Here is a 27,515-nt window from a genome sequence, read left to right on the forward strand (position 1 = left end):
TGCTGAGTTACTCCAGCATTTTGTGAATAAATACCTTCGATTTGTACCAGCATCTGCAGTTATTTTCTTTCAATTATGTAGGAAGCTTGTCGTGTTGATACAAAAGTTAAGTTTCCACTTTTTGCAGAATTTGCAAGAGCCCAAAATTAGGGACATAAATGCAAGTCAGTCTTCAATTTAAAAAAAATGCATTTGCACAATGAGGATGCGGAATTATTGCTACATAGAGTGATCAAAGTGAACAGTATAGATGTAAATAAGGGAAGTTAGATAAACAGATAAGAGGAAAAACAAAACGGTTTTACTAACAACATGAGATGTGGTTTGGTGGAAAATATACTTGACATGAACACCAGTGCTGAACTGTTAGTTAAAGTAGCTTATTTGTGTTGTACTTACTGTGTAAAAGTCAAGTTTTACTTAACCTCAAATTGTTTAACAGCAGCTGAACTATAAATTCATACAAAAATGCAAGATTCACAAGTTTTATGCACACCCTCTGTTATCAGTTAAAACTGTTAGGTTTTTGTGTGGGCGATGCAAATCATGACTGCTTGTATTATGACAGCCTGACTTCAAGGAAGGTGTGGGAGTTGGACTGCACTGGGAAGAGATAAGGGACTTGATGCAGGAAATGGAAACAGTGAGCCCAAAATGTCACCATAAAAGTGCTGTACATGACATCAGTTTTTAGAAAATGAATGGTATACTCAGGGCACAGTCCAAAAATTAGGGCCTGGCCTTTTTGGAAATGAAGTCAGGAAACCCCATTATAGTGCTTTCAGAAAGTATTCAGACCCCTTCACTTTTTCCACATTTTGTTACGTTACAGCCTTATTTTAAAATGAATTAAATTCATTTTTTATCATCAATCTACATACAATACCCCATAATAAAAGTGAAAACAGGTGTTTAGAAATTTTTGCAAAGTAATTAAAAAGAAATAACTGAAATATCACATTTACATAAATATTCAGACCTTTTACTCAGTACTTTGTTGAGGCACCTTTGGCAGCGATGACAGCCTCAAGTCTTCTTGGGTCTGACACTACAAGCTTGGCACACCTGTATTTGGGTAATTTCTCCCATTGCAGATCCTCTCAAGCTGTCAGGTTGGATGGGGAGCGTCGATGCACAGCTATTTTGTGGTCCCTCCAGAGATGTTCGATCGGGTTCAAGTCCAGGCTCTAGCTGGGCCATTCAAGGACATTCACAGACTTATCAAGAAGCCACTCCTGCATTTTCTTGACTGTGTGCTTAGGGACGTTGACCTGTTGGAAAGTGAATCTCCAGAACTCTATGGGGCAGGATTTCATCAAGGATCTCAATGTACTTTGCTCCGTTCTTCTTTCCCTCAATCCTGACTAGTCTCCCAGTTCCTGCCACTGAAACACATCCCCACAGCACGATGCTGCCACCACCATGCTTCACCGTAGTTATGGCATTGGCCAGGTGATGAGCAGTGCCTGGTTTCCTCCATGCGTGATGCTTGGCATTTAGGCCAAAGAGTTCAATCTTGGTTTCATCAGACCACAAAATCTTGTTTCTCATGGTCTGAGAGTCCTTTAGGTGCTTTTTGGTAAACTCCAAGAGGGCTGTCATGTGCCTTTTACTGAGGAGTGGCTTTCGTCTGGCCACTCTACCATAAAAGCCTGATTGGTGGAGTGCTGCAGATATAGTTGTCCTTCTGGAAGGTTCTCTGGAGCTCTTGTCAGAGTGACCATCGGGTTCTTGGTCACCTCCCTGACCAAGGCCCTTTTCCTCTGATGCTAGGTTTGGCCGAGCAGCCAGCTCTATGAAGAGTTCTGGTGGTTCCAAAGTTCTTCCATTTAAAAATGACGGAGGCCACTGAGCTCTTCAGGACCTGCAATGCTGCAGAAATTGTTTTATACCCTTCCCCAGATCTGTGTCTTGACACAATCCTATCTCGGAGGTCTACGGACAATTTCTTCATCTTCATGGCTTGGTTTTTGCTCTCACATGCACTGTCAAATGTGGGACCTTGTATAAACAGGTGTATGCCTTTTCAAATCATGTCCAATCAATTTAATTTACCATTGGTGGACTCCAATCAAGTTGAAAAAACATCTCAAGGATAATCAATTGAAACAGGATGAACCTAAGCTCAATTTTGAGTGTCATAGCAAAGGGTCTGAATACTTATGTAAATGTGATATTTCAGTTATTTTTCTTTAATTACTTTGCAAAAATTTCTAAACACCAGTTTTTGCTTCTTCATTCTGGAGTATTGTGTGTAGATTGATGATTAAAAAAAAGAATTTAATCCATTTTAAAATAAGACTGTAACGTAACAAAATGTGGAAAAAGTGAAGGGGTATGAATACTTTCTGAATGCACTGTATATGCACTGGGCACTTTTGTTTTCTTTCACTGGGAGCAATGTTGGGCCAAGAATTAATTTTAAATTAGAGGTTCACAAGTATTTTCAGCCATAGTTAATCGGGGTCAAGGTCCCTTATCAGTTATGATGGTCTCGTTTCGTGGCTGAATACGATTATATTTTCAAGAGTTATACAGCTCAGAAACAGGCCCTTCAGCCCACCATTTCCATTCCAATCTTTTTGCTCACCAACACTAATTTATTTGCCTGATTTGGGTCCGTATACTTCTATGACTTGCCTATTTGTGCCTATCTAAACATCTCTTAAATGTAGACAACAAGGAACTGCAGATGTTGGAATATTGAGCAAACGTGCTGGAGCAACTAGGTCCTGAAGGTCCTAACGGGTATTAACCTAGACAAATCTTCTGGGCCATATCAGATATATCTGAGAACACTGTGGGATGCTAGAGAGGAAATTGCAGGTGCCCTTGCTGAGATTTATGAGTTATCATTATATACTGATGAGGTGCCGAAAGATTGGAGAGTAGCAAATGTTGTGCCTCTATTTAAGAAGGGTTGCAAGGAAAAGTCTGGGAACTACAGGCCAACTAGTCTAACATCTGTGTTTGGAAAGTTACAGAGAGTATTCTGAGGGATAAGAAATACATGCAGTTAGATGGACAAGGGATGATTAGGGATAGTCAACAGGGTTTTGTAAGTGGGAGTTTGTGAAACACGAATCTGATTGAATGTTTTGAAGATGGTACCAAAAACGTTGATGAGGGCAGTGCTATTGACGTTGTACATATGGATTTCAGCCAGGGATATGCTCCAAATGCAAGCCGGGCTCGTGTAGGTGGAGCATGTTGGTTGGCATGGGCATGTTGGGCCAAAGGGCCTGTTTCCACGTTGTATGACTCTATGACTAACTCAGAGGGATAGGCAGCATTTGTGAAGGAAATGGACGGGAGAGTCTAAAATGGGCAGGACCAACACAATGAATGGTAGGGCCCTGGGGTGTGTTATCGAGCAGAGGGTTCTATGAGTGCAGACACAGAGTTCCTTGAAGGTAGAGGTACAGGTAGATAGGGTGGTCAAAAGGGCTTTTTGTGCATTAGCCTTCATCAGTTAGCGTATTGAATATAGAAGTTGGGAGATAGACACAAATAGCTGGAATAACTCAGCAGGACAGGCAGCATCTCTGGAGAGAAGGAATGGATGACGTTTTGGGTCGAGACCCTTTTTCAGACTGGTTAGGGATAAGGGAAATGAGAGATATACACGGTGATATAGAGAGATAAAGAACAATGAATGAAAGATATGCAAAAAAGTAACGATGATACAGACGTTGGGAGGTCTTGTTGCAGTTATATAAGACGTTAGTGAGGCCACATTTAGAGTATTATGTTCAGTTCTGGGCATCATGTTATAGGAAAGACGGTGTCAAGCTGGAAAGGGTACCGAGAAGATTTATGACAATGTTGCCAGGACTCGAGGGTCTGAGTTATCGGGTGAGGTTGAGGAGGCTGGGTCTCTATTCCTTGGAGCGTGGAGGATGAGGGGTGATCTTATAGAGGTGTATAAGATCATGAGAGGAAAAGATCGGGTAGACGCACAGAGTCTCTTGCCCAGAGTAGGGGAATCGAGGGCTAGAGGACATAAGTTTAAGGTGTAGGGGAAGAAATTTAATAGGAATCTGAGGGGTAACTTTTTCACACAAAGGGTAGTGGGTGTATGGAATGAGGCAGGGACAATGCAATGTTTGAGAAACAATTAGGTACATGGATAGGACTGGTTTAGAGGGATATGGGCCAAACGTAGGCAGGTGGGACTAGTGTAACTGGGGCATGTTGGCTGGCGTGGGCAAGTTGGGCCCAAGGACCTGTTTCCACGCTGTATGACACCACCTAGGCAACGTTTCTGGTCAGGACCCTTGTTCAGAAGGGGATGGTTGAAAAAGAGAGGTGGGAGCATGACATAGCCTAGCAAGTGATAGGTGATATAGGGGTTGGGGGAGGGGGGGTGGGGGTTTGATTGGTAGGAGTAAGTGACAGAAGGCTAGAAGTGAAAAGGAGACAAAAGGGCGTCAGATAAGGAGAGGAATTAAATATAGTCAGAGGGAAGTATATAGGTTGAAGTGGACAGAGGGGAGGGGAAGAGGGGGGATAAAAAGGAAATGAGGGATAGAACATGCATATATACGAAGGAGGAGAAAGAAGCAGTGACTGGGATGGAATAATGGGAGAATGGGTGCGCAATGGGGTGGGGGTACTAGAAAGAGGGAGGGGATGTGGGGATGGCATTATGTGAAATTGGAGAATTCAATGTTCATAACATTTGGTGGTAAGCTACCCAAGTGGAATATGAAGTGTTATTCCTCCAGTTTGCGTGTGACCTTTCTCTGCAATGGAGGAGGCCAAGGATAAAGGTTGGTATGGAACAGGAAGGGGAGTTAAAGTGGTGAGTAACTACGAGATCCAGCAGACCTTGGCAGTGTTCAGCAAAACGATCGCTTAGTCGTTGGGTCTCGCCGAAGTAAAGGAAGCCACATTGGGAGGACCAAATGCAGTAGATGAGGTTTGAAGAGGAGCATGTCTCTCCTGGAAAGATTTCCCAGGTACCTGCAAGGAGGTGAGGGATGAGATGTAGGCACTGGTCTTACATCTCTCGTGGTTGCTAGGGAAAGTATTTGGAGAGGAGTTAGGTTGGGTTGGAAGGAATAATGTTAAATGCAGTGATAGTATTTGATTCCACCAACTCCAGATATAAATTACTCTCTGTGTAAAATTATTTTTCCTCAAAGCCATTTTAAAACTCTTTCCACTCACCTTAAATATATGGCCTCTTACTTTTGGTAACCCTGCTATCAGAGTATTTACCTTATATATGTCTCATCATTGTATATTATAAGAGGCATATAAAAAGTAAACAGTCTGTCAGATCACCCATCAGCGCTCTTCACTCTTCTCTAAAGTGGCGGCGCTGCCATAGCAGCTGCGGCTTACCTACGGTCCATTTGTCTTTGTGTTTTTGTTGTTTTTTTGTCTTAATTGTAGTTGTGATGTCGTGTTTTTGTGTTTGTGTACTATGTGTGTTTGTGGGGGGGAGGGGGGGAACTGTAAAATTGTAAATAGGTGTCCCTTCCGAACGGAGACCCGACCTTTGTTTTCTGGGTGTTGTCTCCGTTCCTGCTGCGGCCCAACCATTGGCCCAACTCCTGGAGCTGGCGGCCTCCAGGGCTCTGGTTCGCAGAGCCCACGGACCGGACTTACCATCAGCGGAGCCGGCCGTCTTCGGAGGCTGCGGGAGCGGCTGCGACTCGCCTTAGGCTCGGGCCGCGTGGATGCCGACATCGGGAGCTCCGGCAGCGGCAGCGTGTTCGCCCGCCCCGGATCGCGGGGCTTGGGTCGCGGACATTTCACCGCCCGGCGCGGCCTAAAATATGCCGCGGGATGTTTCTCTGCTGGGCGGGGGCTTCAATGTCGGGAGCCACGACCGCCCCGACGTGCAGCAACAGCAGCAGCGTGTTCGCCCGCCCCGGATCGGACTTATCATCGGCGGAGCCGGCCATCTTCGGAGGCTGCGGGAGCGGCTGGGACTCGCCTTGGGCCGGCCCGCTGCGGACCGTCCGGCGCGGCCTGCAACCACAACAGCCTGACCGCGGGAGAGGACTGCAGGAGAAGGGAAAGACATTGTGGCCTTCCATCACAGTGAGGAGAGGACTGGAGGAGACTCACTGTGATGGATGTTTCTTTGATGGATGTTTCTTTTTTTGTGTGTTTTTGGGGTTGTGTAATTTTAATGCCTATTTAATGCTTTTATTGTTGGACTGTGGGTGACTGAATTTCGTCCAATATTGGATGACAAATAAAGCTATCTTGAATCTTGAATCTCTTGAATCTTGAAAATCAAGCCCAGCCTATCTAATCTCTCCCCAAAGCTAAAGTCCTCCAATCTAGACAACATCCCTTGGTGAATCTCCAATGCATTCTCTCCAGCGAACTACATCCATCCTATAATGTGACAACCAGAACTGCACACAATAATCCAAGTGCAGTCTAACTATATTTTTTGTAAAGCTGCAGCATAACGCCTCAACTATTATATTCAGTTCCTTGACAGATGAAGGCAAACATACCATGTTCTTTTTACCACCCTTCTTCCTCTTCATTCTTAATTATCTATCTTTAGGATTTTACACATTCTCAACTTCAGCAATTTTTATTAACTATTTTATCCAAATCAATTATAAAACGACATTAACCACTGATAAATTTCATAAGGAATTTATGACAAATGTCTTTCCCTGGAGAGTAGTGAGAATATGGACCTGGTTCGCACAGACAGAGGTTGAGGAAATAAAGTGGGATGTTTTTTGGCACTGAGTTTAAACTCTGGAACTCCTCAGCCAACAACACTGTATTATAACGCAGGCCATTACTCAAAGGACTGCAGCAGTTACAGAGTGGCTCATCAACACCTTCTCAATGGCTATAGGGATGGGCAACAGTTGCTGGCCTTGTCAGCAATGTCCATCCCTAAGTAAATCAGGTTGGGGTATGCAAGGAACAATAAATGGAATAATGCTGACAGAATGAATGGATGAATGATGAAGGCACGGAATTGCTGAGCCAAATGAACTGTAAAATTCCATGCAACTTACCTTCCTGTCTTGAACTAGTGATTGAGGCAAATGGAAACATGTGGAAAAGAGGTGAAACATTGAACCGAATCTCGCTCATTGTCACAGTGATCACTACCTGCCCTCGATGCCTCCTGTTGTTCTGATTCAGCTGAGCCAGCATCATTTGCTGGTCGAGGAGTTCAGTCCTCTGTTGCCTTTGAATCTCCAGCGTTGCACCCATTCCAATGGGAGTCCCTTGGGTGGGATTAGCAGACGATAAGAGAGGTTCAAGGGTAAATGAGGCACATCTGGCCATCCACTCGGGCACATAAAACAACTGCTGCACCTTCAACACATTATAATGGTACATAATCCCGGAGAGCTGAAGATTGAAAAACAAATCGTTGTTACAATAAAACGAAACAACATGTTATAATCTTCAAATAGAAGCACATGACAACAATATGACATCTGGAATGTTTCTAACACTAAAGTGGTGGACAGCCAGATTCAACTTGTACTGGAGGGCGATCTCCATACAGAGAAAGAGTTCCTGTCAGGAGGATTGGCTTAACAAATGTTGCTGATTTTTGCACATGGTTATTTTCTGAATGGGTAAATGATCTGAATGCTGCAGAAGTAGACAGATCTTCTGCTGCCGGTGTAAGAGATCAGGAAGTTATGGGATACAATGCAATTTTGGTCAAAGGTGATAGACTGGTGGTCAATAATGCCAGGCCATGATCATCCCTGACAAGATAGAGTCAACCGGCTACCCATGACATTGCTATCACCAACTCTCCCATCATCAACATTCTGGCAGTCCTTATTGACCAGAAACTCACCAGAATCAGTCAAATAAATACAGTGGCTATGAGAACAAATCAAAGGCTGGATGACTCAGTAGGTGACTTAATTCCTGCCACCATGAGCTACAAGTCACGAATTAGGACCTTGATGAAATGCCTGGATAAGTGCAACTCCAAAATATCTATAAAGATTTGACATAATTTCAGGTGAAAGCAGCCTACATGATGGCCATCCCAAGCCATCCCAAAACATTAATTCCCTATACCAACAGCACACATTTGCTGCAGTTACACAGGGTGGCTAATTCAACAGCACCTCCTTAACCATGACCTTTATCAACAAGATGGACACTGGCACCAGGTGCATGGATATCCCATCACCTGAAAGTTCCCATTCTTGTTACATGCTGTCCTGACTCAGAAATTATCACCTGCCCTTCACTCTACACTGGATCTAAACCTGCAACTTGCTGAGCAACACTGTTGGAGTATCTTCAGCATGGCTTGCATGAATGAGTTGGACCTAAGATTCTGTTTCGGTGCTGCATGGCTCTACGACTCTGGGAATGGAATCAGTGCAAGAAGCCAGCTTACCACTATCTTTTCAATGGCAATTAGGGATGGCAATAAATGCTGGCCCTGCCAGATTCTTATATCACCAGCATTGTCCGATCGGGTGGATTGAGTTACAACAAAGGAGATTTTGTGGAGCAAAATACATAATTGAGGAACTAAAAGAAGGCTAACTTAGTAATGGAGAACGCAATGGGGAGAATGTAAAAGAATAAAATAAAGAGACGATACTTGTACTAATCGGTCCATCAAGTGGAAAAGTTAACTGTTTAGTATAGGATGCGTTTCCCACTGTTGATGAAAGGGGTATAGTTGCAAAGACTAGCACAATTTAATGCATATGGGGGTGATGACAGAGAACTGCAAACATGACACCCTGTTTAAACTGAGAAGAAGGATATCTAACCTCCAGGCAATCCAGTAAGATATCTTTCTGTTAACATTTGGACTAATTAATTGATAACCAAGTTGTTTCAAATTCTAGCCTGCATTTTTTTTTTTAGATTCAGCTTTGATGGTCCCTTTCAGTGTAGACGTCTCTGAGGTAATATCTGGACAAAGATGTGAATTAAATAAAAACATTCTGTGTAATTATTACACCAAACATACAGTAAGTAGACATTTGGTGACGAGGCAGGCAAAGTGCACAACAGTCTGCTTTTGAATCCCTGCTGAATTAATTTGGGTTTATGAATGCTGATTCACTCCTTTCAATCTGTCAACTAGACAAGTAAAACAAAATTCAATCTCCCCAACTGCACCACATCCCAAAATGATTACGTGCTCTTCTTATGCTTCCATACTTTGATTCTGACCTTCTTTCTTCACAGACTGGGTTTACTGGTGTTTTGCAGTCATAAGTTCATACGTTCTAGATGCAGACTGAAGTATAACTCAGCTTGTCTCATTATTTTCTACATCCGCTTTCACTGGCCATAATTAGTGCTCAAATCGTTTTGTGCTTTCATTTCCTAAATTTGATTTAATGCCTACGAGCAAATGGGCCAGCCATACAAGACTAAATCCTATCGAATACTGGTGATGGCTGGGTTTTGGAAAGTATCCAGGCCAGCTGTATATCACATCTACCTAACAATGTAGTTCATTTCTTCTCTGTCCACTCCCAGAAGCTTCTGTCCTCTTTACCATATTAAAATCACCCAGAAGGAGGATAACAAATTCACATGACCATAAGAAGTGGGCAAAAGAGTCCCCATTCATGTCATAGGAGCAGAATAAATCCATTCATCCCATTGAGTCTACTCCGCCATTCAATGGGATCATGGCTAATCTAGCATTTTTTGCCATCTGTCTGCCCTTCTTGGACTATAATCCACGATCCTCTTACTAAGTAGAAATCTATCTATCTACCTCAATCATAAATATGCATGAGCACTCTGCCCCCACAACTCTCTGTGGAAGGATGTTCCACAGACTGACAAAGCACAAAATGATTTCTCACCTCCATGTTAAATTGACTTACTCTGAGATTATGGCCTCTGTTCAGAACTCTGCCAGGAGAAGAAATCTAGTTATATTTTGGGGTTTGAAATAGATTTTTAATGTCCAGCAGTGGAGTTTCAACACCAGCATGGTTCAGGAGGAATGTTGTGTTCATGAAATATCGATTATGCTTCAAATAAGCAAATTTTCTCACAGCGACATGCTCTAATAAAGTTGAAGTCAACAAGAATCATACCTCAGTTTAACACTTCATCAAAAAGTCAACAGACTAGCTGTTTTCAAGATTGATTTTCTATTATTATAGTCATAGAGTCATGCAGCAGAGAAAGAGGTCCCTCGGTTACCTACGCCCACACTGGAGACAATTTAGAGCAACCAATTAACCCATCAAACCACACATTTTTATCATGTGCGAGGAAACATGAATACCAAGGGAAACCCTCAAGGTCCAGGGAAAACGTTCAAACTCCACAGGCAGAACCAGAGGTTAGAATTGTACCTGGGTCTCTGGAATTGTGGGGCAGCACCTCTATCAGATCTGCCATTGTGCTGGCCATTTATAGATGAAGGAGGTTCACTCTCAAAGCCACCATATACCACCCATCCCCAATTGTTACTATTGCTTGGTTATTTCAATATTTAAGCGTCAACTACATGCTCTGAGTTCTGAATTAATCTAAGCAAGTAAATAAAAGATAATAACTTTTTCTTTTTCAAACCAGATGAATTTTAATAGCAATCTAACAGTTTCATAATCATTTTCACTAATGCAGGGGAAATATTAACTGAATCTCACCACTGGTGTGATGAGATTTGTACAGTAGTTGCTAGTTTATTTGTCAAATTGCGGGAGTTACTAGTCCACTAAAATAACTACCAAGCTCCCCTATCCAAAATTTTTGGATGCACGTAACTATAAATGCATAATTATTAGCAAATTTCATTCAAGTAAGTATAAATCAAAATATCTGCAGAATCGACTTAGCATTGTAATCAGGTCTGGCTTTTGGTATTAATTGAAAAACTATTCCATGAGAATGTCACTTAAGATTTTTCCCCTCAAACCTCTGCAATGAGCCAGGCATCAAGACATAGGCAAGAATCTGAGATATTGGTTAGAAGCAGCCAGGGTAAAATGTAGCTCTTTTACATCTTAATAACTTCAACAAAGGCCTCTTATCAACTGAATCAATCATTTTTTTAAAGCATAATTTTGAAGATTCTGATCACATGAAAACTGTAACCAATATAGGTTCCAAACATAAATAAACTGTCCAAAATGAACTGCATACACATTTGGAGTGCATCGTTTTGCTAAGGAGAAAGATAACTTAGATGGATGTGTTTAACTAAATAACTCTTTCAAAGAACCAGGTGAGGCACGATGGGCCAAATAGCATCTCCATTGCTGTAAAATTTGATGATTACATGAACATTGAAAAACAAAAAAACAGGAAATTATGTTTTCATTCCTTTCTCAAGCGATATTATGTTACTAATCTTTGTTCTTTAGCAGGTTTACCTACATTGTGGTTTTGAAACTAAAAGAAGCCCAATAAAAAATGTTGTGTAAGTAAAAATATACTTCTGTGGAAACATGAAGTGGTGTGACTTCCTGAGATAGTAGAAATGTTATCTTGCAAAATATATTAAGACACAAAAATATCATTTCCAATATATTAAACTAATACTGTCTGTGCCTTGATGTGCGACTTACTAATTTTCAACAATATCCTTAATTAGTCACGTGTGGCTGCGCCTAACGGCTGCGGCTCGCTGGCAGTCTGTTTGTCTTTTTTCCTTTTTTGTTTGTGTGTTGGTGTTGGGATGGTTTTTGTTTTTGTTTTTGGCTGTGTATGTGTGGGGGGGTGGGGTGGAGTGGGGGGTGGTGGGGTGGGGTGGGGGAAACCTTTCTTTTTTTAGGTCTCTTCCTCGGGGCGCGGTTCGGCCGCGGGGCCTTCCATCGCCCGCGGGGCCTTCCATAGCCCGGCTAGGCTCGGCCGCTGGACTTAACATCGCCGGCGCGGCTCGCCGCGGGACGTTTCAGCGCTCGGTGCGGCTCGGCCGCGGGGCCTTCCATCGCCCGGTACGGCCGCGGGGCCTTCCATCGCTCGGTGCGGCTCGGCCGCGGGACGGTTCAGCGCTCGGTGCGGCTCGGCCGCGGGGCCTTCCATCGCCCGGCGCGGCTCGGCCGCTGGACTTAACATCGCCAGCGCGGCTCGGCCGCGGGACTTAGCAACGCCCGGTGCGGCTCGGCCGCGGGACCTAACATCACCCGGTGCGGCTCGGTGCGGGGCCTTCCATCGCCCGGTATGGCTCGGCCGCGGGACGTTTCAGTGCCCGGTGCGGCTCGGCCGCGGGGACTTCCATCCCCTTGCAGGGGCTGTGCGGGTCGGTCGCCTCGGTAGGGGTCGAGCTGCCTGTCCGTGGGCGTGGGGGAAGAGAGTGAAAGTTTTGTTGCCTTCCATCACAGTGAGGGGGTGTTTGGAGTCACTGTGATGGATGTTTGTGTTGGGGTCGTGTGTCCTGTGTTCTTTTCTTTTTTGTTGTGTTCTGTGACTGCTGGAAATGTAATTTTGTTCGGTATCTCGGTACCGAATGACAATAAAGTTCTGTATTGTTCTGTATTGTTGTAAAATACTCATGAAACCTTCAGAGAGCCAATTTTATCAACCAAGTTTTCAACCAATCTCCCATTGGTGTCCATTCTTTTCAGATTAAGTAAATGCCAGTTTCATGTGAGAAAAGTTTTTAAAATGAAAGCTGTTCCTGGAAAGCCTTCAGTGTTAAGCCACTATTCGCATGATTAAACAAAAATGTTGGATTTAATTATGTTGTAAATCATCATATCCTCAACAGTAGGGGAAAATATCCTACAAAGCCTCAATCAGCTTCTGCGCTCAGACTTGAGTGCTAAAGCATTATGTATCCTACCCAAACTTATCTCCATTTATCTAAACACAATTCATTATAAAATTAATTTGTGAAATACCAAACCAACTAGGTTGCTTCATAATCTGCTTTTCCAAATTTCTGCTCGAACACATTTGTCCACTTTACCTCTTCGGCCATCGTTTTGCCCATCTATTTAACATCTATATCTCTTTATAGACTGTGTCTTCTTCACCCCTTATTTCTCCACTGACGTTTGTCTCATCAGCAAATTTGACTGCTGTACATTGTGCTGCCCATTCATTTAAGATAATAATATAGACTGCATATTACTTATGTCCCAGCACTGAAGCCTGCGGCACAAACTGATAACTTGCCTATAACAAAATGCGCTGTTCTTTCCTGCTATTTTTACTGTTGGTTAACCAATCCTCTAATCATGCATTGTCTTCAAACTCATGAGCCTATCTTATGCTGTAAACCTTTTCTGTGGCCTCTTATCAAATGTGTTTTGGAAATCTAAACAAGCTATATGTTCTAATTATCCTTTATTTTTTTTGTTTAGTTTAGTTTAGAGATACAGCACGGAAACAGGCTCATTGCCCCACCGAGTCCGCACCGATCAGTGATCCCTGTCCACTAACACTATCCTACACACTAGGGGCAATTTACAATCTTTACCGAAGCAAATTAACCTACAAACCTGTACATCTTTGGAATGTGGAAGGAAACCGGAGCACCCGAAGAAAATCCACCTGGTCACGGGGAGAATGTACAAACTCCATACAGACAGCACCTGTTGTCAGGATGGAACCTGCATCTCTGGTGCTGCAAGGCAGCAACTCTACTGCTGTGCCACAATGCTGGCCCTTTATCTTTCATGTTTGTAAGTCCAAAAGAACTCTTAAGATATTTGTTAAGCACAATTTCCGTTCACAAAACCTTCCTCACTGTTCTTAATCATGCCTCTTTAACTGCTCTTGAACATAATTACATAGTTTCTAGTGAGCATTTTTGTTTCTAAGCAATACCACTGCATTTATTTTGCTGAGAATCTGAAAAGACATTTTACCCACTTGCTTTATGTTCCACTACACTAATTCTCCACTGGAAACTCTCCTGTAAATGTCAGGTTCTTTGCAAACATCACATTGTGCATTTGGATATCGAAGAACACCCATTGCCTGTAAAAAGTCATTCTGCACCCTGTTCAGTCAGAGTAGGCAAGAAAAGCTCAAGCTTTCAAAACTAAGTTTTGATTAGATTCCACCATGGATTATTTTGCACTCAATCAATTGATCAATCAATCAATGGATGCAGAGCTGAAGAGGCATAAAGCTCTCTTCAGCCTTCAATTGAGTTCAGAGATAATACAGAACAAAGTTTTACTGTCAAAAGGAGACAAATTAAATGAAAGTAACAAAAATATGTTTTTTGAAGATGTAACCAAAAACGTTGATAGCAGCGTTGTAGACGTAAATATGGATTTTGGCAAGGCATTTGACAAGGTTCCGCTTGGTGGGTGGTTAGATCACATGTGATCCAAGGAGAGATAGCCGACTGGATAGAAAATTGGCTTCATGGAAGGAAACAGTGCATGATTGTGGAAGGTTGTTTTTTTGGACTGGAGGCCTTTGACAACTGGTGAGGCTCACGGTTCGATGCTGGGTCCATTACCGTTTGTCATCTATATACATGATTAGTAAGTTTGCAGATCACACTAAAGTGGGTGGTATTCTAGATGGTGAAGATGGTTGTCAAAAATTGCAGCGGGATCTTGATCAGTTAGGCAAGTGGGCTGAAGAATGATTGATGAAATTTCATGCAGAAAGTGTGAGGTGTTGCATTTTGGGAATTTAACTGGAGCAGGACCTACACAGTGAATTGTAGGCTGTGTTAGAATGTTGTACACCAGAGGCTTCTAGAAGTGCAAGTACATAGTTCCTTGAAAGTGGCATGACAGGTAGATAGGGTGGTCAAGAAAGGTTTTGGCGCATTGGCCATCAGTCAGAATATAGAAGTTGAGAGGTCATGTACAGTTGTTGAAGACATTTAGAGAATTGTGTTCAGTTTTGGGCACCATGTTACAGGAAATATGTTATTATGCTGGAAAGGGTGCAGAGAAGATTTATGAGAATGTTGCCAGGACTCGAGGGCCTGAGCTATAGAGAGAGGCTGAGCAGGCTGGGACTTTACTCCTTGGAGCGCAGGAGGATTAGGGTTGATCTTATGGAGATGTATATGATGATGAGAGGAATAGATAGGATAAATGCACAGGTTTTTTACCCAAACTAGGGGAAATCAAGAACATTGGTTTAAGGTGAGGGGGGAGATTTAATAGGAACCTGAGGGGCAGCTTTTTTACACAAAGGGTGGTAGGAGAATGGAACGAGCTGCAGGAGGAGGTAATTGAAGCAGGTACTATCATGATATTTAAAAAATATTTAGACAGGTAAATGGATAGGATAGATTTAGAGGGATTTGGGCGAAATGCAAGCAAGCGGGACCAGTATAGTTGGGGCATGTTGGTCGGCATGGGAAAGTTAGGCCAAAAGACCTGTTTCAACACTGTATGAATTCTCTATGACTGTGACTCTATGAAATGATGGCAAAAACATACAAAGAAGCAAAATCACAAACACTTTTTCAAATTCAGAAAAAGTATTTGCACCTTGATTGGAAGGCAGGTATGCTAGTGCTATACAGGTGGGTCTAAACTAAAAAGTGGGGGGGGGGGGGGAAACCCAGTTGTTTACAATATATATTAACGATTTAGACGAGGGAATTAAATGTAACATCTCTAAGTTTGCGGATGACACAAAGCTGGGTGGCAGTGTGAGCTGCGAGGAGAATGCTATGAGGCTGTAGGATGACTTGGGTGAATGGGCAGATGTATGGCAGATGTAGTATAATGTGGATAAATGTGAGGTTATCCACTTTGGTGGCAAGAACAGGAAGGCAGATTATTATTTGAATGGTGACAGATTAGGAGAAAGGGGAGGAACAACGAGATCTGGGTGTGCTTGTACATCAGTCACTGAAAGTAAGCACGCAGGTACAAAAATGTTGGCCTTCATTGCAAGAGGATTTGAGTTTAGGAGCAAGGAAGTCCTACTGCAGTTGTACAGGGCCCTGGTGAGACCACACCTGGAGTACTGGTCTTCTAATTTGAGGAAGGACATTATTGCTATTGAGGGCGTGCTGCGTAGGTTCACCAGGTTAATTTCCAGGGTGGCAGGACTAACGTATGATGAAAGAATGGGCCGAATGGGCTTGTATTTGCTGGAATTTAAAAGGATGAGAGGGGATCTTATAGAAACATATAAAATGCTTAGAGGATTGGACAGGGTAGATGCAGGAAAAATGTTCCCGATGTTGAGGGAGTCCAGAACCAGGGGTCACAGTTTAAGAATAAGGGGTAGGTCATTTAGGACTGAAATGAGGAAAAACTTTTTCACCCAGAGAGTTGTGAATCGGTGCAATTCTCTGCACAGAAGGCAGTGGAGGGCAATTCACTGTATGTGTTGAAGAGAGAGTTAGATTTAGCTCTTTGGGCTAAGGGAATCAAGGGATATGGGGAAAAAACCAGAACAGGGTACTGATTTTGGATGATCAGCCATGATCATATTGAATGGCAGTGCTGGCTCAAAGGGCCGAATGGCCTACTCCTGCACCTATTTTCTAAGTTTCGATGTTTAAGTGGTAGACTGCTCTGGAAGGTTAAAGCACATGGGATCCAAGGAGAAATAGCTGAATGGAAAGTAAATTGGCTTCATGGAAGGAAGCAGAGGGTGATGGTGGAAGGTTGTTTTTCAGGCTGGAGGCCTATGATTACTGGCGCGCCTCAAGGTTTGGTACTGGTACCATTGCTGTTTGTCATCTCTATCAATGATTTGGGTGAGAGCGTACATGGCATTATTAACAAGTTTGCAGATGACACAAAAAACGGGTGGTATTGTAGATAGTGAAGATGGTTGTCAAAAATTGCAGCAGGATCTTGATCGGTTAGGCTAGTGTGTTGATGAATAGATGATGGAATTTAGAAACATGGGGTGTTGCATTTTGGGAAGTCAAACATGGGTAGAACCTACACAGAGAATGGTAGGGCTCTGGGGAGTGTTGTAGAGCAGAGGGGTCTCAGAGTGCTGGTATATAGTTCCTTGAAAGCAGCATCACAGGCAGTCAAAAAGGCTAGAATATTCCTTGGAGTGCAGGAGGATGAGGGGTGATCTTATAAAGGTGTACAAAATCATGAGAGGGATAGATCTAGTAAACACATAGACTCTCTTGCCCAGAGTAGGGGAATCGAGAACCAGAGGACATAGGTTTAAAGTGAGGGAGGGAGAGATTTAATAGAAACCGGAGGGGTAACGTTTTTACATAAATGGTGGTGGGTGTACGGAAAGAGCTGCTGAAGGTAGTTGAGGTACGTACTCGTGCAATGTTTAAGAAACATTTAGACAGGTACATGGATAGGATAGGTTTGGAGGGATATGGGCCAAATGCAGGCAGGCAAATGGGACTAGTGTAGATGAGACATGTTGTTCAGGGTGGGCAAGTTGGGGCGAGGGGCCTGTTTCCACGCTATATGACTAAGTTCTTCCTCTTTCATTTTTAACTCTTAGCCACAATCTTTTCCACTCTCATGAACAAAGCATTTGCTTTTTACAGGATTTTGGAGAATCAAAGCACAAAAGAGGACTTTCATTAGTCACACTCCCACATCTACTCAGTTCTGTCTGCATTACTCTGTACTTTTTCCTTTTCAAGTACGTGGATAAGTTCTTTTGAAAATTCCTGTTGAAACTGCTTGTTCTGCTCTTCCAGGTGAAAGCAAACTCATTGCATAAAAATCCCAATTTCCTCTCATTTTATTTTGCCAACTGACTTAAAACCTGCGACCTCTGATTAATGACACTCCTTGCAGTGTTAACAGTTTTCTGCATCATTCCACTACCTGTGCATCTGCATCCTTCCTAGTTTTCCCCTTCATCTCATTTACAAGAAAACAATGCCTACGCTGATTTGTGGCTTTGACAAACTCAGCACTTAAAAGGCTACTTTCGAACTGCAGTCGTTTGGGGCTGGTTTGGAAATGCAACTGGAATATCCGCACAGCAAACTCCCAGAAACACAAAACCTTGTAATGAACTGTATTTTCCTTTGTAAACTTGACAAGTGGTATATTATCCTCCCTCATTCTTCTCAACCTGTTATTAGAGTTCAACATAATTGATTTGCTTCCAATCCCATCATTTTCCCCTTGTCCAATTGTGCAGTGTTAGTTTGACTTGAATCCTTTCATTGCAGCTATAGAATCATCTACATTGGCTTCTCTTCCCACTCCCACATCCAAGACTCGAGGCTCTGAAATTCCCTTCCTTTTTCTCTTGTTCCTCCTTTAAGATTCTCTTTATAATCTACTGCTGATCAAATCTTTAGTTATCTCTCCCGAGATTATTTTACTTGGCTTATGTCAAAATGTTGGTTGATAATACTTTTGTCAAACTCCTTGGGACATTTTATTATGTTGGAAGTGCTTCATAAAAATGAAAACTTATTGTCTGAGTGATAAGTGTTGGGCAAGATTTTGGTGATGTCTCCCCTGTTCGTGAGATCCTGTATTCAACTCTTTAATGGATTTAAACTCAAAAGACACCGATGCAAGTAACTGATTACATCCCCAGCCAACGTCAAATGCCAAGCATTGGCAACCCCTGTGAATGGGCACAGCTCATTTCCTTTTGCCTCTGACTTATCATATCATATCATATCATATATATACAGCCGGAAACAGGCCTTTTCGGCCCTCCAAGTCCGTGCCGCCCAGCGATCCCCGTACATTAACACTATCCTACACCCACTAGGGACAATTTTTACATTTACCCAGCCAATTAACCTACATACCTGACTTGCTGCCTTCCAGCTACTTGCTGTTCTTGGCATTTCAATACTTTCATTTGGGCAAGATTGTCATGTAAATTCAGTATCATAACACATATTAATGACAACAAAAAAGGTTTCACAGTGGGTGGACTTAATGCAATTCATTATTGTCCAATCAGCCTAGATTTGACAGTGATTCTTAATAATGTGCTGAGCTCAGCCAGCAATATTGTTAAAGCTATTAATAAGAACTATTCTATTGAAGCACAAGCTGAAATCCTCTTCTATGACTCGAATAAAGAATCCACAGTGAAATGTCAATGAAATTTCATGCCTTCTATCCTCTTATTTAAATTGAATAATCCTTCTTTTTACCATTGATATTGAGAAGGTGTTGGATCTTTTGAAGGGTAATAAGGTTGATAGGTCCCCGGGGCCATATAGTATCTCTCCCAAGTTATTCAAAATTGTTCCTTTGTTAAGAAGGGCAATATGGACAAACCAGTAATTTATAAGCTGATAAGCCCTGCATCAGTGTTGGCGAATATTCTTAGCGTTCGGATTCATACACATCCACTAAACCATGAACTTATTAGAGATGGTCAGCATTGCTTTGTGTGGTGAGCTCATGTCTTACACACAAGATTAAGCTTTTTACTAGAAGTGATAAAGGTGATTGATGAGATTATGAGGATAGGGCAGCGGATGTAGTTTACATGAACTTCAGTAAAGAAGTCAACAAGTTCCTTCATTGTAGGTTGCTCCAAAAAATTAAGGCACGTGGGATCCATGGCATTTGGTGGATTGGATTCAAAATTGGTCTGGCCATAGAAGACAGAGGGTAGTGGTGGAGGGTTGTTATCTTGACTGTATGTGTTTGACCAGTGGTGTTCTGCAGGGATCAGTGGTGGGAACTCTGTTGTTCATGATATAAATAAGTGATTTGGATGAAAATGTAAGTGATTGATAAGTTTGCACATGACATAAACATTGGCGGGATGGATAGTGAGGAAGGTTATCAGAGGATAAGGCAGGATATGCATCAGTTAGGAATATTGTTGGAGAAATAGTAAATGGAATTTAATCCGGATAACTGTAAGATTTTGCACTTTGGGAGGTGAGATGGGAGAGGAAAGTATACAGTAAATGGTAGGACGAGGAGCAATGATTTACAGAGGAATCTTGTGATGCAAGTCTATAGCTCACTGAATGTGGCAACACAAGTAGAATGGGTCGTAAAGAAGAGAACCATATATTTACTTTTGTTGGTCGAGGTATTGAGTTTAAATCTGGGAACTCGTGTTGCAGCTGTATAAATCGTTGGTTAGGCCTCATTTGAAGTATTGGGTGCAGTATTGAAGTATTGTGCCACTGAATTACAAGAAGGGTGTGGAGGTTTCAGATAAAGATAAAAGAAAATTATGGAGAAACTTCATTACACAAAGCATGGTGAGAATGTGGAACTTGTCACCACAAAGTTGAGGCAACTAATATTCGAGGGGAAGCTGACTAAGTCCATGAAAGATAATTGAATAAATGCTTGTAAAGTGATTGATGTTTGCTCGGAAGAGGCTCATAGATCCAATGGCCTATTTCTGTTCTGTAAAGCTAATATTATTCAGCAAATGACTTACAATTAATATTATGTCTACAATATAAATTGTAAAACAGTCACAATAAATGTAAAATTAAAACTACAGTAAATGCCTTTTTCTTTAGACCAGGAAGTGTGCTTACCAATCCGCTGAATGCCAAGATCCATATATTGGTACTTGATGTCAAAAGCTACAAGTTAAACAAGACCATTAATGAGCAACTGAAGATCAGACCAGTATCACATGAATATTCCAGCTAAGGAACAGTAATAGAGTAGAAACAGTAAAATAGTAGAAGAGATAAAGAGGCTTACTTTGTTACTATTTTAAACTGTGGTCACTCATTCATCAGTCAACCAGTCACATCATCATTACCTTACTCAGGTCTGGCTCATGATATGAACTCAGGGCATGCAGATGAATATCACCTCAGCTTGCTCCCTAATTAGATCACAACCTAATTACCTGTTCAATCTCTCCCTTGTTTCCTTAATTCTTGCTTCACAAAGGCTTTTCAATATTAGCTCTAAAATTTTAATCTCAACAGGTTTTAGGGAGAGAGAACATTCCAGAATTCCTGTAGCTTCTGCTTGAGATCACAAAGTGCCTGACTCTAAACTTAAAACAGTTCATTTTCTGTTTCTGTCACCAATCTTCCAGAGGAAAGAGCTCCCATGCATCAACCAAATTTGAGTGATTTCAGCAAATTAAATCCGTAGCAGAAATGTTTGTAACATACATTCAGGTAGTAAATGGAGAACACAATAACCTGAGCTGGGCTAAGCAACCTAGAAAATCACCCTGAGTGAGGACAAGTGTCCACAGGGCAAAAGTCCCCTGTCAGTAAGCTAAAGCACAACTCCATTTGGTATAAGTACTTGGATTGGAATGATAAATTGGAAAAGCTCAGTTCAAAGGGAGATCAATGCAAATAAGTTTCAGTTAAATTCTTATAGATCAAATTATTTTATAAATTTATTCTTGGGATCGAGTTCAATTGACAAGACCAGCATTTATTGCCCTCTTCAATGGTCTCTTATGAAGCTGGTGGTGAGATGGCTTCTTAAACCTTTGGAGTTCTTGTGATTAAAGCAGTTCTGCTTTGCTCTGGATAGGTGGTTCTAGGTTTTAATCCAGTATGGGTTAATTTTCCCTCGAGAGTGGTGAGAATGCACAATGCGCTCCCACAGGAAAGGTTGAGGTGAATTCAGTTTAGAGGATGCAACATTTTGAACAGCTGAGTCCCTGTTGACCATTGATCATCTGTTCACACCAGTTCTATGTTATCCAACTTTCTCATCCACTCCCTACACACTTGGAAAAAATTACAGAGGCCAATTAATCTGTAAACCTGCACATCTTTACGATGTGGGAGGAAACCGGAGCCCCTGGAAGAAACCCACACAGTCAATGGAGAACGTAGCACACAAGGTCAGGATCAAACCCGGATCTCTAGCACTGCACCATTATGCCGCCCATATCACAAATGTATTTAGGGGGAACACATTAAGAGAGATATAAATAGATGAGGTAGTACTTTAATAAGTTAGGATGGTGTGTTGAAGGTCATCACATCATTATGAGATTGAGCATGGCAGTGAAAACAATGTAAACATATTCACATTGAACATCATATAATGAGTCAAAATACTTCCCAATAATACCAATAGACAAAATTTGAGGATGGGTCATAAAAGAAAAATGAAATGAGGTGAGCAAATTGGTAGGTTTTACAGAAAATGTTAAAGAAGGGGAAAGTGGAGAGGCAGAGCTTTTGGGTTGAAAATTTTAGAACACAAGCTCTCCAAAGACCGTGGAACTGAAGGAGTTCTAGATAAAGGAAGGATGAGGTCAGAGATTGGAAAGTAAGGGGAAAAAATAACATCAAGATGCTCCCAGTGTGGGAGCAGTGCCAATTATAAAATATGGCAATGAAGGCACTTGATATGATTTAGGACACTGGCAGCACTGGTGTTTTATAGAACCCAAACATCAAAGAATAGTAGTTTGAAATTGAGTGAAGATGAGTCAGAAAAGCAATGCTCTGAGGAGTCTTCAACCTGAAACATTAACTTTTGTCCTTCCATAGATGCTCCTGTCCTGCTGATTTTTTTCCAGCATTTTCTGCTTTTATTTCCGATTTCCAGCATCTTTTTTAAGCAGAGGAAAAATGTGCTCTTGAAGGAAGGAAGGAGTCACAACTCTGAAATAAAGCTAGCCTGTGGTGCTGAAGGAATTGGTCTAAGTTGTACATGGGGTGATTGTTCATGGGGCGTGGAGGGATTCAACAACGTGTTGCTCAAGTGTTTCATCGAAAGACAGACACCAGTTGGCCTTAGTTGGTGGTATTCTCATCTGAGTCAGAAGGTTGTGATTGAGTTCAAGTCACACATCAGTGACTTATGCACAAAAAATACTGGTCATTCCAGTCCAGCAGTTAGAGACTGCTACACTGTCACGGTGCTACCTTTAAACTGAAGCACAATCGGAACTCTCGATTAAATGAAAATGATCCAATGGTACTATTTCACGAACGATCAGGGGCATTATTTCTGGTTCTTGGTCATTGTTTTATTCTTCAGCAACATCACTGAATCAGATTATCTGGACATTATAATAATGTTGCTAGTGGGAGCTTGTTGTGCACAAACTAGCTGTCTCTGATAGCAACTCTGGATGATATGTACTCTTGAGGAGCAAATTGCCTGAAAATAAAATAAAAGACTCAATATAAACTGAAGATGTTTATTTCCCTTTTTCTTTTTCCCTTTGCAGAGATATTGAAGATAATGAAAGGTAAAGAAACCGGATGGGTGTTGACCAAGCATGTTTCTCAATATTATAGTAGAATACTCACTTTCATGCCTATTTATACATCCTCTAATATCAATCCCCTCCTGAAAATCCTTTCTGAAAGATCGTTTTTGCGTATTACATCTGTTCATTTTTTTAGAGTGCAACCAAATAGCTGACACTGTGTTTTGCTTATAGGTGGGATATGATCTTCACCACAAAAGGTGTGTACCTTTATGGTTAAATATAGCTCTTCTCTCTTGCTGTCTACTTGGTGTCCACATCCGTCTACTTGGTGTTCACATCCGGCACATGCATTTTTGATTAACACTCAAAAAAGACACAAAGTGCTGGAGTGACTCAAGTGGGTCTGTCAGCATCCCTGGAGAACATGGATAAAGGGCATTTTGGGTCGGGACACTTCTTCAGACTGATTTTAAACACTTGTTTCTTTAAGGCATTCAAAGGGCTTTCACTGTACGCATATCATTGTGAAAATGCACAGAGCATTGTATTGCAATAGAAAGATCAGTGGTTGAGAAACAGGGAGAAAAAAAGAACTTTGAGGGAAAAACTGGAAGAAAAGAAAAATAAAGCTGATTCCCATTAATACTAATTTATACAAACAGACATCCACATTAGCATAACTTCGAGGCATAATCATAATTTAGATTGCACTGAAGTGGATATCCTTGACAAAACCTATATTTAGTGCTGGTCACAAATTAACCTTAAACTGAGCACTGATGGACCATTTCAAAGGGTGTTCATCATAATGTTCTGAGTCCGGGACCACATATAGGTTGAACTGGGTAATGACGGCAGACTTTTTTTTCCCCCCGAGGAGCAGGACTGAACCAGAAGGATATTCCAAGGTTGCATGGTATCCATTGCACAAGCCAGCATTTTATTCCAGTTTTATTTCAATAAACTGACTTGAAATTTCGTCCAATCAATCGTCCACCCCACTGTAACCATGTTCAGCTTGACCCCCATAAAATACCTTTAGTTGAAGAGATTTCCATTGATGATCATCAATTGGAATTTCCCATCAGCGGCTCAATGCTAGTTCATAGATACCAGGTTTGATCATATACATACCTGCAGACCCACAACATAGACAAGGGTTTTGTTTGTTATGGAAAATCTCCCCAGGATTTGAGTCACTTGAATACTTGGAATGGAGGAGTAGAAAGGCACAAACAATCCAAAAACAGGACCTAGGCTGGAAAGACAGAAGAAAAATATGATAAATGTCTGGAGGTTAGAGGTTGGCATAGTTTGGAGATGTGCATAATTTTCTCTGTGGTTTCAAATTTTTTGTTTATCAGATACCTTCTTGACAAAGGCTGGCAGATATCAATATAAATGCAAAAATGTGTAGGAAGGAACTGCAAAATACTAGTTTATACCAAAGATAGGCGCAAAATGCTGCAGTTACTCAGCTCGTCAGGTAGCGTCTCTGGAGAAAATAGGTGACGTTCCGAGTCGGAACCCTTCTTCAGACTCAAGAAAGGTTCCGACACGAAACATCACATAGTATTTTTCTCCAGAGGTGCTCCCTGTCCCGCTGAGTTACTCCAGCATTTTGTGTCTATCTCCAATATAAACGCAACTGCTTTCCCAATACACCAGTTTTCCATTTAGACGACAGGGGCATACTATATCCCCTCTAGAATCCATCAGCTTTGTCTTCTGTTGGCTTCACTAAATTGAAAATCAGACAGGTTATAGTCTGCCACGGTTTTTCTGATTTTGAAGACTTTTATAGAGATTAGAGGCACTCCTGCCTCACAGCTACAACAACTCGGTTTAATTTTGACCTCCAGTGCTGCCTGCGTTCAGTTTGCACATTGACCTTGCATTGGATTCTTCCTGGTGCTCCAGTTCCCTGCCACATCCCAAAGATGTGTGGGTTGGTAAGTTAATTGACTGCTGTAAATTCCTCCTAGTGTGCAGGTGAGTGGTAGAATAACATATAACATATAACATATAACAACTACAGCATGGAAACAGGCCTGTCCGGCCCTACCAGTCCACGCCGACCATTCTCCCTGACCTAGTCTCATCTACCTGCACTCAGACCATAACCCTCCAATCCCCTCCTATCCATATACCTATCCAATTTACTCTTAAATAATAAAATCGAGCCAGCCTCCACCACTTCCACCGGAAGCCCATTCCATACAGCCACAACCCTCTGAGTAAAGAAGTTCCCCCTCATGTTACCCCTAAACCTTTGTCCCTCAATTCTGAAGCTATGTCCCCTTGTTGGAATCTTCCCCACTCTCAAAGGGAAAAGCCTACCCACGTCAACTCTGTCCGTCCCTCTCAAAATTTTAAAAACCTCTATCAAGTCCCCCCTCAACCTTCTACGCTCCAAAGAATAAAGACCCAACCTGTTCAACCTCTCTCTGTAGCCTAAGTGCTGAAACCCAGGCAACATTCTAGTAAATCTCCTCTGTACCCTCTCCATTTTGTCGACATCCTTCCTATAATTTGGCGACCAGAACTGCACACCATACTCCAGATTCGGCCTCACCAATGCCCTGTACAATTTCAACATTACATCCCAACTTCTATACTCGATGCTCTGATTTATAAAGGCAAGCATACCAAACGCCTTCTTCACCACCCTATCCACATGAGATTCCACCTTCAGGGAACAATGCACAGTTATTCCCAGATCCCTCTGTTCCACTGCATTCCTCAATTCCCTACCATTTACCCTGTACGTCCTATTTTGATTTGTCCTACCAAAATGCAGCACCTCACACTTATCAGCATTAAACTCCATCTGCCATCTTTCAGCCCACCCCTCCAAAAGGCCCAAGTCTCTCTGTAGACTTTGAAAATCTACCTCACTATCAACTACTCCACCTATCTTAGTATCATCTGCATATTTACTAATCCAATTTGCCACACCATCATCCAGATCATTAATGTAAATGACAAACAACAGTGGACCCAACACAGATCCTTGGGGCACTCCACTAGACACTGGCCTCCAACCTGACATACAATTGTCAACCGTTACCCTCTGGTATCTCCCATTCAGCCATTGTTGAATCCATCTTGCAACCTCACTATTAATACCCAACGATTTAACCTTCTTAATCAACCTTCCATGTGGAACCTTGTCAAATGCCTTACTGAAGTCCATATAGACAAGATCCACAGCCTTGCCCTTATCAATTTCCCTGGTAACCTCTTCAAAAAATTCAAGAAGATTAGTCAAACATGACCTTCCAGGCACAAATCCATGTTGACTGTTTCTAATCAGGCCTTGATTATCCAAATAATAATAATAAGGTGGTTAATGTGTGGAGATTTGATTGGAATGTGCGGATAATAAAATAGGATTAGTATAGGATCAGTGTAAGTGGTTGCTTGAAGGTCAGTGATGGGCCAAAAGGTCCGTTTCTGTGCTGTATGATTCCATGAATAGAATATATTATTGTCTTGTGAAGGAAGATTGAAAATGAATTGAAAGGAAAGCAGGATAAGCACACGAGAGAATTGTATTTCCTTTTATGGTGCTGTATTCTGATCATGCCGTTTATTGTTTCAGATTAAATTATTAATTTGCTCGTTGTACATTGCCTGTGCAAGAAAACACATGTTGCCCACAATCAAGAAGGCTGTCAAAGGATAAAGCAGGATATAGATCAGTTTGAGAAATATGCAGAGAAATGGTGGACTGAGTTTAATTCAGGCAAGTGTGAGATGTTGCACTTTGGAAGGACAAATGTCGGGGAAAGTATACAGTTAATGGCCAGACCTTAAACAGCATTGATGTACAGGGAGTTACAAAAGCATAGTCAAATGAAAATAACTGAAGCGAACCACATATGTGATGACAATTTATCCTTGTCTTTACTTTTATTTATAATGAATGCTCTCTTGCTGCTGTAACACTGTAAATTTCCCCGGTGTAGGACAAATAATGGAATATATTATTATATTATTATTATTATTATGTGGAACATCAGCAAAGTTCCTCTCGAGATCTGCTTTTTAAGCAGTATTTGAAAGGGGGAAAGAACAAAGAGAAGGAGAGGTATAAGAAGAGAATTCCAGAGTTCTAGGCTTAGAATGAGCAGCAATAAAAAGCATTGGAAATCGGAAAGAAGCAAGAAGTCTTCATTGGACGAGTTCCCATGTCACAAGGCGTTATGGGGCTGAAGGAGGTTACAAAGATACATGGAACAAGACAATGGAAATTTTAGGAGATCAAGTATAGGAATGTTGAAAGTGATGCACAAATTAACCAGAGCCCATGCAAGTCGTCAAGCACAGGTGAGTGGTATGGTTAAGGCATTGTGATCAGTTTTGAAGGATCTCATACGCTAAGATATCAGAATGAGGGAAGCAGCGAAGAGTGTATTCGAATAAACGTCTGCAATGTAAAAATGTATATGAAAATGTTGGTTTCAGGTTAAATGAATTGAGGGCTGGAACTGACTGTAATGTTGGTTTCAACTGCAAATGGATTGAGGAGGGCTGGAGCTGATTGCTGCTGTGTAGGTGGAAAT

The 27,515-nt window shown here is 41.8% G+C and overlaps 1 protein-coding gene across 1 annotated transcript in view; it reads right to left on the reverse strand.

Annotated features, from left to right (window-relative positions):
* Positions 1-27,515, reverse strand: part of ubac2 (UBA domain containing 2) — a 153,360-nt gene that overhangs the window by 46,690 nt on the left and 79,155 nt on the right. The window contains exons 5-7 of the mRNA XM_078402235.1: positions 24,082-24,205; positions 20,330-20,377; positions 7,105-7,350 (exon numbers count right to left, since the gene is read on the reverse strand). Coding sequence (XP_078258361.1) covers positions 7,105-7,350; positions 20,330-20,377; positions 24,082-24,205 — 418 coding nt within the window. The remainder of the gene's footprint in view (positions 1-7,104; positions 7,351-20,329; positions 20,378-24,081; positions 24,206-27,515) is intronic.

This window comes from Rhinoraja longicauda, chromosome 7, assembly GCF_053455715.1.
Source record: "Rhinoraja longicauda isolate Sanriku21f chromosome 7, sRhiLon1.1, whole genome shotgun sequence".
NCBI classification, from domain to species: domain Eukaryota; kingdom Metazoa; phylum Chordata; class Chondrichthyes; order Rajiformes; family Arhynchobatidae; genus Rhinoraja; species Rhinoraja longicauda.